This window comes from Monomorium pharaonis, chromosome 2, assembly GCF_013373865.1.
Source record: "Monomorium pharaonis isolate MP-MQ-018 chromosome 2, ASM1337386v2, whole genome shotgun sequence".
Classification (NCBI taxonomy): Eukaryota; Metazoa; Arthropoda; class Insecta; order Hymenoptera; family Formicidae; genus Monomorium; species Monomorium pharaonis.
The window spans coordinates 486,225-499,680 of NC_050468.1; the positions used below are offsets into that span (position 1 = coordinate 486,225).

The following is a 13,456-nucleotide window of genomic DNA, read 5'->3' on the forward strand; positions in this document are numbered from 1 at the left end:
TTTACAGTTTCTTTAACGAACCCGAAAGATGTGTTACAAGTATAGGTTGTAGATTAGACGAGCGACATATACTCGTCGCTATTATTATTAGTTATGAGCCCCTCGTTCTCTTTCCGCGGGCCTTTATATACTCCGCTTTTCGGCTTGTTACCAAGGGATGTCACTCGCGGTCTTTGTCCCGTGCACTAGCTTAGCCAGCAATTGCTAGCTAGGCGCATTCCACCGGAAATCAGGAGATTTCGGGTGGCAAAATGAGTAGTAACCGGATATGCTGCCCGGTGCGATGTCCGGTGTGAAGGCCGGTGCGATGCCCGGTAGCAAGGCCGGACGGTGATATCACGCGAGGTGTCACTCGACACCCTTCTCGTTGTTGCAAGTAAAGTTTGTGTGAGTGTCGCGCACTCACAACAGATCTATGGTATATTTTGAGGACATTTTGCACTTTGAGGACCATCTTCAATATTTTTCTCGTTTGGTATATTTTGAGGACTGTCCTTAAAATTTCTAAATTTTATGGTTTGTAACAATTAAGGACATAAAATAAATATCTTCAAAATAAACCAAATATATATGGATACCTTTTGGTATCTGGTACATTTTAAGAGGTGGTCCCGTTTGTCTACGTTCCCGATTGCCTACTGTTTTGTTTGCACACAAATTTTGCAGAAATTCACAATTGCCGATATTCCCGATTGCCCACGTTCCGATTGTCTACTGCTTCATTTGCACACATAAAAATAATCAAAGTACAAAATACACATTGCACACGTAACGCTATTGCACACGTGCACATTGCACACTTTATATTATTACGCTCATACACATTGCACACGTGACGCTATTACACACGTGCACATTGCACACGTTATATTATTAAGCTCATATAAATTGCACACGTGACGCTATTGCACACGTGCACATTGCACACATTATATTATTACGCTCATACACATTGCATACGTGATGATATTGCACATGTGCACATTGCACACGTGATATTATTACGCTTATACACATTGCACACGTTATATTATTACGCTCATACACATTGCACACGTGATGCTATTACACACGTGCACATTGCACACGTTATATTATTATGTTTATACACATTGCTCACGTGATATAATTACGCGCATACACATTGCACACGTGATAATTACCACATGAGTTTACGACTTTCCATGCACCCTTATCGACAGGGTGGGTGCGGAAGGGGGAGCGAAGCCCCCCCCCCCCCTTGCACCCGCCTGTGTGTGTGTGTGTGTGTGTGTGTGTGTGTGTCCACGCTTCGTACTGTTCCACATGGGTTATTCAATAGCGTCACGTGTACAATGTGTTTGCGCGTAATTATATCTCGTGTGCAATAGCGTCACATGTGCAAGGTGTATAAACGTAATTATATCACGTATTCAATGTACACGAGTGCAATAGCATCACGTGTACAATGTACATTTTGCACCTTGATTATTTTTGTGTGTGCAAATGAAGCAGTAAGCAATCGGGTCGTGGGCAATCGGGAATGTTGGTAATCGGGAATTTCTGCAAAATTTGTGTGCAAACAAAGCAGTAGGTAATCGGGAACGTAGGCAAACGGAACCCATTATAAGAACACAAGAAGCAATTGAAATTCATTTCATGTACTCACAAAATATCTCTATGAATCATGTTTTCTAATCAATTTTCCGACCAATGTTTAAAAATATCGATAAAGTTAAGAAAGCCTGAACAGTCTGCAGCTAAATTTTAATGCTAATTATAATTTTATTAATTTAATATTTTTAGCTCATATAAACTGCGCACAATTTTGTCAGTCTTGAAAACACAGTTTCAGGCTAAATACCGATTCCAACAGACGTTTACAGATATTTTGCATAAATACACGAGAATAGGTTAAATTACGTTCTGTGTCTTTAAAATGTACCAATTATTAAAAAATCAAATAATTGATACAAATTCCTTAAAATTATATGTTTTAATTATCATGACTATGAAGTAACAAAAAGTTACAATAAAAACAATTAATAAAAGTACATAAATTGCAGAAGAATTAAGCGATGTACAAATGTCCTCATATTAACCAATTAGTATATTACTGCATATGTATATGTCATTGTGTATTGAAATAGACTATATATAAGAAATTATGGAATTTTCAGAAAAACGAGTAGATAATTAACAAAAACATCTACATTGAACAAATATTACCCAGGTAACAGACTGACGTCGTTTTGACGTCATATTTTAGACATGCTGTGACGAATGACGTCAATTGACCAAAGAATGACCGTCATAAACAAGTCATTTAAATGACGTTATATTGATGTCATTATGTCACGTCGTTTTGACGTCATATTTTAGACATGCTGTGACGAACGACGTCAATTGACCAAAGAATGACCGTCATAAACAAGTCATTTAAATGACGTTATATTGATGTCATTATGTCACGTCGTTTTGACGTCATATTTTAGACATGCTGTGACGAACGACGCCAAGTGACCAAAAAATGACCGTCATAAACAAGTCATTTAAATGACGTTATATTGATGTCATTATGTCACGTCGTTTTGACGTCATATTTTAGACATGCTGTGACGAACGACGTCAATTGACCAAAGAATGACCGTCATAAACAAGTCATTTAAATGACGTTATATTGATGTCATTATGTCACGTCGTTTTGACGTCATATTTTAGACATGCTGTGACGAATGACGTCAATTGACCAAAGAATGACCGTCATAAACAAGTCATTTAAATGACGTTATATTGATGTCATTATGTCACGTCGTTTTGACGTCATATTTTAGACATGCTGTGACAAACGACGTCTAATATTAGCGTGAGCAAATGTAAAACAGTTTGCTATGACCAGCGAACAAAAAACATCTTGAGAGAGAAGGAGAATCTCCTTCATGGCTGGCCGCTTGCTGTAAAACATTGAAACGGCAACGCTAACAATTATTGTAAGATCGCGTTGTATTGTTTTTCTCGCTCGTTTTGGCGCGAGTGCACCATCAGCGTGATGTGCCTGTGATTGGCTGACGCGTTGCGAAGCGCGCCATGCGCGTGCGCGATCGGCGCTGCTAAGCGAGTGACAAGCGTGTCGGAGTAGCAGTTCTTGTGTGTGCATGCTCGTTGTTGTGTGCGTGCTCGTTGTTGTGTGCCTGTTGCGTCTTGCGTGTCCCGGATAAACCGGCAATTCAGCCACCCTTTCCTCACAATTCCATCCTCGTTACAATATATGCGTCCGCCGTAAATACGCGTATACGGCGTCGGTTCTCGTCTCTCGCCTCTTTCGCCTCTTTCGCACGTCCAAACCATATTCTCTTTCGGCCGATCTCGGCGGTCTTCTCGCGTCTACGCCGACGTCGACGTCGTTTCCTCGTCGCGCCATTGTCCCGACGATCCCTTTGAATTTACGGAGATCCACTGTAATATTGCGGAAGCTCTACCAATATTAATTGTTTCAATATGGCTTTTCTTGGCATCGAATTTATGAACGGTGATAATAAGGAAGAACCAGGAGAAATAGCCGTAATTCATCAAGCATGGTTAACACCTCTAAAGAAAGAGATTTGGTGGCCGCCATACAAAACAAGTGCGCAATTCAGGAAAGCTCTTTCCATCGGAGAAGAACCCAAAGAAACGTGGACCATATACGAATTAAAACGAACATTTTTTACTTGTGGTATGTACATTATATTTATTTAGTATTACTTATTGTTAAATATATTTGTCAGTTAAATACTTTAATTAAGTATGAGTTGTAAAATAATTGTTACAGCTTATGTAATTTATTGTACACAAAGTTAATTATTTAGGTTAGATTAGATTTGCTCTGGCGAAAATCAAACACTTCCTGAAATATCTGATAAACGTAAATTGAAACATTAAAGTGTAAAGCAAGCGGAAGGATAAGAAAAATTCGTATACGCTTTACATAACTTTCAGAGAGCTATAAGAAAAGTGTAAAGAATTAAAACCAGAGAGGAATCGATGGAACGTTAACGGAATCTCACTTACTCTTTGTTCACGCCTCTAGTTATTGCGCCCTGATGTTTCAGTTTACGCTTCAAGAAGTGTTCCTTGCTTTTAAGCTTTATTTTCATAAGAGTGGATTAGATTAGATAATGTTAATTATTATAATTAGCCTGTAACATGTCTTTTTTTTCTTAATTATAGATGACTTGGATAAAGCATTAACAAAAATAAAAAAATTCGAAGAAGTCTCAGATATACAGTCTTCTGCATCAGATAATAATGACAACGTGAAAAAAAGAAATAGAAAACCAAATTTAAAATATGTAGTATCTTCAAGCAGTGAAGAGGAAGTCAATGAAAATGAAAGTTCCTTTCGTCGACCACCAAAAATATCAAGATTTGGTAATAATAAATTTTATTTATATATCTTATGTCAAATCAAGTATTTCGGTTAACTGTACTTTTCAATTATTTTATAAGAGAAATTATTTCTTTTATATTTTTAATTTTTTAATTTTTTTACATTGGAAAAAATACATAATTAAATAACTAATTATATAAATAGAGTTATGTATTGAGTGTTTTTGTGCAAAATATTATAGTTATTAATAATCTTTTAGTACACGAGCAACAAGATGAATCTTGTCATCAGGATCTAACATCAGAATCAATGATATTAAGTCCTTTGGCAAAAACAGGTAAAAAGAAATGTTTGTGTCATATTTTTGAATGTTTATTTCTCTCTCTCTCTCTCTCTCTCTCTCTCTCTCTCTCTCTCTCTCTCTCTCTCTCTCTCTGATGTTAACATTTTTTTTGTTACATTAGCCTTTTCATCACAAGCCATACGTTCCGATAATTCTTCCACTTCCACACATAGTTGGACAGAAAATGTGGATGCTTTGAATTCCCCAAAACAAACGCCATGCACCACTGTCTCCACTAATACCATTCCTCAATCAAATTCATCCAATTCAACACTTATTAATCAAGACTGTATTTCATGTAGAGCGCATTTGTGCTTCTCTGGTATATACAATTTTATATTAAATAATTAATATAGATATATAGTGTCCCAATGAACACACAATATTTTTTAAATGTTTTTTAAATATTTATTTAATAAATATTTAATAAATAAATATTCAATAATAAATAAATATTTAATAATTAAATATTCATTGGGATCTGTAAAGTAGAAACAGTTTTTTGTATATATTATTGCTATTATATATTATTGCTATTTTTTCTACATTTTTGTTTACATTTTTTTTATGTGTATTATGTATTTTAGAAAAAATATTTGCTAAAGTAAAAAAGGTGAGAGAAGAAATTAAAGAACTTAAGGGTATATTGCGACAACAAAACACTGAAGGTAGCATACCATCTATCCCTGACGATTTGGCGGTGGAGTTTCCATTAAAGACACGGGAGGAACTGCAAGTTTTAGAAGACTACTTAAATTCTCGTCAGAATAAAAATGCTATGGTATGAGTTCAATTAAACAGTATTTATTTATAAATATATGTGCTCTATGTATGTTTCTTTTTTTATTGTTTTAGTCATTATACTTTACAACATTAGGAGGTGATAGCATTTCTACAAAAACGAATAGAATTTTAAAACTCGTTCTCAGTAACGAACTCGCTGCAACTTTCAACTTTACAGGGACAAATGTCAAAGAAGCTTTTCAAAAGTTGCATTTGAAGAATGTAATAGTCCGTAAGTTCGATTATTGTTGAAAATTAGAAAGTATTAATAATATATTATTTTTTATTATTGGAAGTTGTTTTTGTTTATAGATGGTGTGCAAAAAACATTACCTTTAAGCACAGAAAAGGATGTAGAAAGTGCAATTAAAATTTGGTTGAAGCACGCTCCTGATAGAATCAAGGAAGCCTTAAAGAAAAACCGTCGATAAAGGTTACAACTTTTTACTGTTTTTCTTTGTTCCACAATTTTCATATGTTCCTATGTTTTTTTATCTTCGGATGAAATACTTATTTTATTAATGTCATATTTTTAATTATATTTTTGTTTATTTGAATAATTAATGTTAAGATAAATTTTTGATCCTGTACGTATAAATTTTTATCTGTACGTTACTTTGATAACAGGGTGTATACTTCAGGGAAAAACGTGGAAAATTTGGTATTCTCAGGGAATTTTGTTAGGATTCAGGGAGTTAAGAAAAATAGCTTCTTTGGTCATTTTATTTTTATAGATAGACTATTGTTTCCCTCTCCCTCTCATTATCCCTGTCCACCTCTGTGTCTCTTCTCTTCCTTTTCTCCTTTCCACCTCTCCTGTCCTTTGCTTCCTCTTCCTTTTAATCGCCATTCTTCCGACTCTCTCATCCTTGCTTTGCTTCTCGCCACTGTTCCTCTGTGCTCCACATACCTCCTTCGTTGGTGGTTTTCCTAATCCCCATCTTCCTCTCCGACTTCTCTATCCTCTCCAATCCTCTCAATTCCTCCTTCACCTGTCCTTAAAACATAGAAAACATCCAGCTTTGTATCCTTACTTCCCGTTCCCCCTTTACGTTCTCCCCCATTCCCCCTTGCTCTCCCTCTCTCCTCAGTTCCCCAACTCCTTCCTCCACCTCCCCCTTTCCTCATCCCATTCCCACTCCTTCCCATCCACATATTCCTGTTCCCAACCACTACCTTTTTTCCTAGCCTCCTCTCCTCTCTTGCCTTCTCCAACATTCTCCATCTCATCTTTCTCTCTTCCCACGTCAAATCTTCGTCAATACCTATATCCCACCTCCTTATTTCCGACCTTCTATCCAGCATTTCCTCTTTATCCATTAATCTCCTCATCTTGACCAAAATTATCACATCCCCCTCCCCTACCCTCTCCCTCTCTTTCCATTTCCCTTCTCATTATCTCCCTTATAAACTCCTCCCTCTCTTCCGCGTCTTCCCCCTCCTCTTCCGCCAGCTCCCACCAATCTTCATTTCTTCCTCGGTCTCCTCTCTCTTCTCTGCCCTCTCTCCTCTCTCTGCTCTCTTCATCACCTTCTCTGTTCCTCTTCATCCCTCCTCCTTCTGTCCACGTCGAAGCTCCTCCGCTGACCTTCTCCTTTATCTCCCTATTCCTGTCTCCTCTCCCTCTTCCATCTTCTTCCACCTCCTTCTCCCTACTTTCCTTCTCCATCCTGCCTCCTCTCCTTTCATTTTATTTTTGTATTGTAAATGATCGCTTTTGTGTCGCTACTGAATCTTCATGACATTCTAGTGAAATATTGTGTGTCTAGTCGGCAATGATGGTTGGCTTTTAGAAATTAGAAGCAATTAAAAACATAAGTATTCTTATATTTATATAAGTTATATATAAAATATTTATATAAGCTTTATTATTAAGTATTTATATAAAGAGAATATATTTATGTAAGTTATATATAAAATATTTCATTTTATAAATTTAGCCAGTATTAAAAGTTACAAAGTTCTATATAAAATTTTTTATAAATATTTATAAAGTTTTTTATAAAATATTTATAAAAAACGTAAAATATTTTAATTTAAAATCTGCTTAAAAATTATTTTTATGTCTGTATAAAATCTATTTAAAACATGTTTTTATTTATATAAAAAATAATACGCTAAAGTAAATAAGTTAAAAATTGCATCTTAAAATATTTCAATTTTAACTGAAATTTTGAAAAAAAATACCTGGAACGTCCTGGAATTTTCGGGGAATTTTTTTACACAATGTAAGTATACACCCTGGATAAAAAGTTTATCATTATGTTAAAAAGTACACGTAAACGTAAAGAGTTCGTTGGTCGACGCCAACAATACCGAAGAGTACAAGAAGCTGTACACAAAACATTTGCTGCTAGTATTATTAATACAATTTCTCGTGATATCGCTAATAATACATCAAATAAAACAGAAAATGCAACATGCAATTATTTAGATACTAATGCAAATACCAGCATTGATATAAGTAATAATGAAGAAGAAATTGGAAATGTTTCTGCCTGTTTAGATGTACAGTATGACAATCATTCAACTATAGATGCTATATCTGATGTTAGCAAACATTCTAATAATTCTAATACAGACGTTAGTGATAGGCTAACTAATCAAAATTGCTTGGCAAATGAATTAGTTAAATGGGCTACCACAAGACACATTTCACAGGTAGCTGTAACAGAACTCTTGCACATACTTTCGCCCTACCATCCTGAGTTACCTTTAGATTGTCGAACGTTATTACAAACTCCAACTTCTACAATAGTTAATAAATTAGATACAGGGGAATTTTGTTATTTAGGTCTAGGCTTTGCTTTAAAAAATGTATTATCACAAAAATATACCCACAATTGTTTAAAGTCCATTGAGGTATTAAAAATCTCTTTTAATGTAGATGGTATTCCTTTGTTTAAAAGTAATAAATTACAACTATGGCCCATTCTAGGGCAAATAAAAAATTGGCGTAGTGCTCCATTTGTTGTATCAATTTTTTGTGGTACATCGAAGCCGAAACCTTTGAATCTTTTCTTGAAGGATTTTATAAATGAATTAAATGATTTATTAAAAAATGGGTTTATTTTTGACGGAAAAAAATATAATATTGAAGTTCATAGTTTCATATGTGATGCGCCTGCTCGTGCTTTTTTAAAATGTACAAAAACACACACGGGTTACTCGTCATGCGATAAATGCATTGAAGTTGGAAAATATTTTAAAAACAAAGTTATTTTCCCGAATGAAACGGCCTCAAAACGTACAAACGATTCATTTAGACAACAAACAGACGATGATCATCATCTTGGCCGATCTCCTCTTTTAGATTTGCCCATAGACTTAGTTAAACAATTTCCTACCGACTATATGCATAACATTTGTCTAGGAGTAACAAGAAAATTATTAACAATGTGGACTGGAGGGCCACTAAAAACTAAATTATGTCACAGTAAAGTGCAAGAGGTCTCACAACGTCTTGTAAATTTGCAAAAATTTTTTCCATCAGAATTTAATAGAAAACCTCGGTCACTAAATGAGTTAGCGCTTTGGAAAGCGACAGAGTTTAGAACTTTCTTGATTTACGTTGGTCCGTTAATTCTAAAAAATGTTTTAGATACAGCTATTTATGAAAATTTTCTATTATTGCATGTTGCAATTTCCATATTAATATCGCAGAAACATATAAATAATTTTGGAGTCGCATTTGCTAGAAATTGTCTACTAAATTTTATTAAGCATGGTAAAAATGATTTGTATGGCTTAGAATTTGCTGTATACAATGTTCATCTTTTGGCACATGTATGTGACGATGTGGAGATATATGGTCCTTTAGACAACTATTCGGCCTTCCCGTTTGAAAATTATCTTGGCCGTTTAAAAAAATTAATAAGATCTTCTAGTAGACCATTGCAGCAAATACATTGCCGACTGCAAGAATTTAATTTTTCTTTCTTAGAATCAAATAAATTACATTTATTGGATTCTAAGAAAAATAAATATTCTCTAGTCATAGAGCATAAAAATGGACCCTTACTTAATTGTAATCTTTATGAATGCAAACAATATACAAAAATTATTTTTACAGATGTATCATTATATATTAACCGTTATAGCATATCTGATTGTTATTGCATTTTGAAAGGCGATACAAAAGTAATACAAATACACAATATCATACAAACAACAACAGGCCATGTTTTTCTTATTGGAAAACAATTTATTAACTATTCGTCGTTATATTCATATCCATGCGATTCAGCATTACTAAATATATATGTTCTCAAAGATTTAAGTGATTTAAAAATATGGCCTATTAATCTCATTAGCAGCAAATGTATTGTACTCCCTCATATTAATTTTAATTATTACGTATGTTTTCCAATAATACATAACACTTTTGATTAATGTTTGTAACAAATTCGCGATTATACTCTGGGAAAATTTAAAAATTATACAAGCGTCAAACATATGTTGAATATGTATCTATTTTTTTATAGATATTTTTTGTGTGTAATTAAAAAATACGATAAAATACGATAAATACGATAAAATAACACTGTCACCGCGATTTTGTATCTCTAGTACACAATATATAATAAAATGTAAGTAGAAATATTTTAACAATGAAATGTGATAAAATGATATGTATGTATGATATATGTGATATATGTATATATATATAGCAATAAAATTGTTAAATATATAGCAATTATGTGTGTTATTTTTTAACTCCTGTTTTAAAGACGTCAAATTTGTTGTACAAAAGACGTCATCGAATGACGTCAAAATATGGTCATCGAATGACGTCAAAATACGGTCATCGAATGACGTCGAAATATGGTCATCGAATGACGTCAAAATACGGTCATCGAATGACGTCGAAATATGGTCATCGAATGACGTCAAAATACGGTCATCGAATGACGTCGAAATATGGTCATTGAATGACGTCAAAATATGGTCGTGCAGTGACGTCAAGTTTTTGTGACATTAGACCGTCATTTTCACGTCATAAAGACGTCAATTAATGACGTCAAAAGTGGTCAGTAAAGGACCAAATTCTGACGTCAAAACGACGTCAGTCTGTTACCTGGGTATTGACCGTCTCTAATTAAATATATGTATGTAAATATATATGTCGTAAATGTCTCGAAATCATACGTACAATTATAATTACAGGTTATTGGTATAACAATGTTGTGTATGTAAACATGTATGTCTTAAACGTCTTCAAATTATACATATAACTGTACATATATGCAGGGTTTATATACGGCCGGTACATAAACGTGGAAATAGTTGCCGTTTGTTTGTAAGCAAGAAGACTAGAGAACAGGAGAGAAAAAAAAATTTTGCGTCTAAAAAAAGATTTCATCTTAGAAAAAGCTTTCTTTTTGCATCTAAAAAAAAATTCATAATTCGTGACATAAAAAAAATTACTAAAAGAATTATTTTGGATTCTTTGTGATATCTGGATAATAGGTATATGAAATAAAAGTATAAAAAAAGTGTACAAAGTATATAAAAAATGTAATATGTAGTACAGATATGTACTGAAAATATAAAAAAGTATTTAAAGATAAATATCTTTCAATTTTATATTCTATATGTCTTAGTATCCTGTTTTATAAATCTGTATTATTATTTAAAAAAAAGTAACGAAAAGTAACGATTTTTTGTTATTTTTAAAGTAACGGTAACGCGTTACTTTTTACGACCGGTAACGAGTAACGGTAACGAGTTACTTTTTATCAAGAGTAACGGTAACGGAGTTACTTTTAAAAAGTAACTTTCCCAGCCCTACTTATATGTTATTGGTATAACATGTAACATTATTATACTAATAATATGTAAGTAATTATATGTATAATTTCAAAACATTTAAGACATACATATCAACATACATACATATAATTAAAGACAATCAATAGTATATGCTCAATATAGTTGTCTCTAATAATTATCTAATCGTTTTTCTGAAAACTATTCATAATTTCACATATATGGTTTATTTCAAAGACTTATAATAAATTGATGGTTTAATATGAGGACATTTGTACATTTTATGGATTATTATAAGAACATATTAAAAATATATAATTTAATACAGTTACGTTTTCAGAATAACGTTACAATCTGCGTATTACACAGAAATTGAAAATGTTGACATTAAAATTCGTAGTCTTGTAAATGCAAAGCGTGTCGGAAAGAATAAAAAAAGGTTTCCCAGACCACAAACTTAGTGTCAAAAATTCTCAATTTTTCAGCAGTTTAGACCATGTCGGAAAAGACAAAGATCTTTGACACTGGCAGTTAAGAGATTAAAGAACCGTGTAATACGCAGTTCTGAAAAGTAACTGTAAATCATATAATACCTTTAATATGTCCTTATAATAATCCATACATAACATGTACAAATATCCTAATACTAACCCATCAGTCTATTATTGTATATGTATATGTCCTTGAAATAGACCATATATGTAAAATTATGAATAGTTTTCAGAAAAACAATTAGATAATTATTAAAAACATCTACATTGAGCAAATAGTATTGATTGTCTTTAATTATACAATATGTATGTATGTAGATATATATGTCTTAAATGTTATGAAATTATACGTATAATTACTCCTAAATTTTTTGGAGTAAAATGTCATTCCAAAAGAGTGAATTTTCGACGCGTCGAAACCTTATGTTATGGTTATGTCAACTCGTGTGTGAAGGCTCTGGCCTGTGGCACACGCTTTCCGAAAGACGTAACAATAAGGTTTCGACACATTCGATAGGACGACCGTAATCGTAACCGGCGAAATCAAGTATGTGATTGGTCAAAACCGTACTGTTACATCTTACAGAAAGCGTGTACTACAGGCCTAATTCTCTCGCGGCGAAGAAAATTAATTTTTGTATGCGTTAATCGCACTGCAGATGGTCTTTATATAGCGCATCGGCTGCACCTTACTTCGCAGAGAGTATATAAGTCGCTTGCTCGTCTATCAGCGGTACCACGCACTAACTGGCAGGTTGACTCTTCAATTACGAGTGAAATAAATTCACTCGAATAAAACATTCATTCCAATAAAAAGAGTGAAAATGTGCACTTCTTGATGAAGAGTGAAAGAATTCACTTTATATGAGTGAGAAATAACTCCAATCGAGTGAGTTGGTGTGTCACCCCATACTTCAAGTGAGATTTTTACTCTAAAAAATTTAGAGAGTATAATTACATTTTAATAATATTACAATGTTATGTATGCATACAGACATGTATATCTTACATGATTTGAAGTTATACATACAATTATACCAATAACATGTAAGTATAATTATAAATATAATTTTAAAACATTTAAAACGTACATATCAACATATATATAATTAAAAACAATCAATAGTATATGCTCAATATAACTATCTTTAATAATTATCTAATCGTTTTTCTGAAAACTATTCATAATTTCACATATATGGTCTATTTCAAGGACATATACATAAACAATAATAGATTGCTGGGTTAATATGAGAACATTTGTATACTTTATATCCCAGCAAACACAAAGTTACATGTAACGTGCTTGTTAGTTGTAATTTCCCACTCAATAATATAATTGCAATATAACACACGTGTTATATTACAATTACATTGTTGAGTGGGAAATTACAACCAACAGGTACGTTACATGTAACTTGGTGTTTGGTGGGATAAGTAAATAAAATATCGAAAATATTACAAATCTTTGCATGTTTTACTCTAACTGTATCTCAATAGAACATAAAGTCATATTTTTAAACATTAATTTATCTTGTTGTGTACATACTTTTAAAGTCCTCAAAAATGACCATTCATATAAAACTATTAATATTATATAAAATATAATATTATTTTTAATTATAGCTATAAGGTGACATTATTTGGTTCAAACATTAAATCATAAAATGCTTTCAAATTATACATCCATGTTCCCATAATAATGTATACATTAAAAAAAAA

At 32.9% G+C, this 13,456-nt stretch overlaps 1 protein-coding gene across 2 annotated transcripts; it reads left to right on the forward strand.

Moving 5' to 3' along the window:
* The first annotated feature begins 3,073 nt into the window (after positions 1–3,073).
* Positions 3,074–6,472, forward strand: LOC118644381. Of its 2 annotated transcripts, XM_036282840.1 has the most exons (7): positions 3,074–3,694; positions 4,189–4,389; positions 4,608–4,685; positions 4,813–5,013; positions 5,279–5,472; positions 5,547–5,706; positions 5,787–6,472. In XM_036282840.1, the coding sequence occupies exons 1-7, from the start codon at positions 3,478–3,480 to the stop codon at positions 5,903–5,905; spliced, it is 1,170 nt and encodes a 389-aa protein (XP_036138733.1). In that variant the 5' UTR covers positions 3,074–3,477; the 3' UTR covers positions 5,906–6,472. The 2 variants fall into 2 exon arrangements, with proteins under 2 accessions (XP_036138733.1, XP_036138734.1); XM_036282841.1 differs by lacking the exon at positions 4,813–5,013 and having other exon boundaries at positions 3,094–3,694.
* The last annotated feature ends 6,984 nt before the right edge of the window (positions 6,473–13,456 follow it).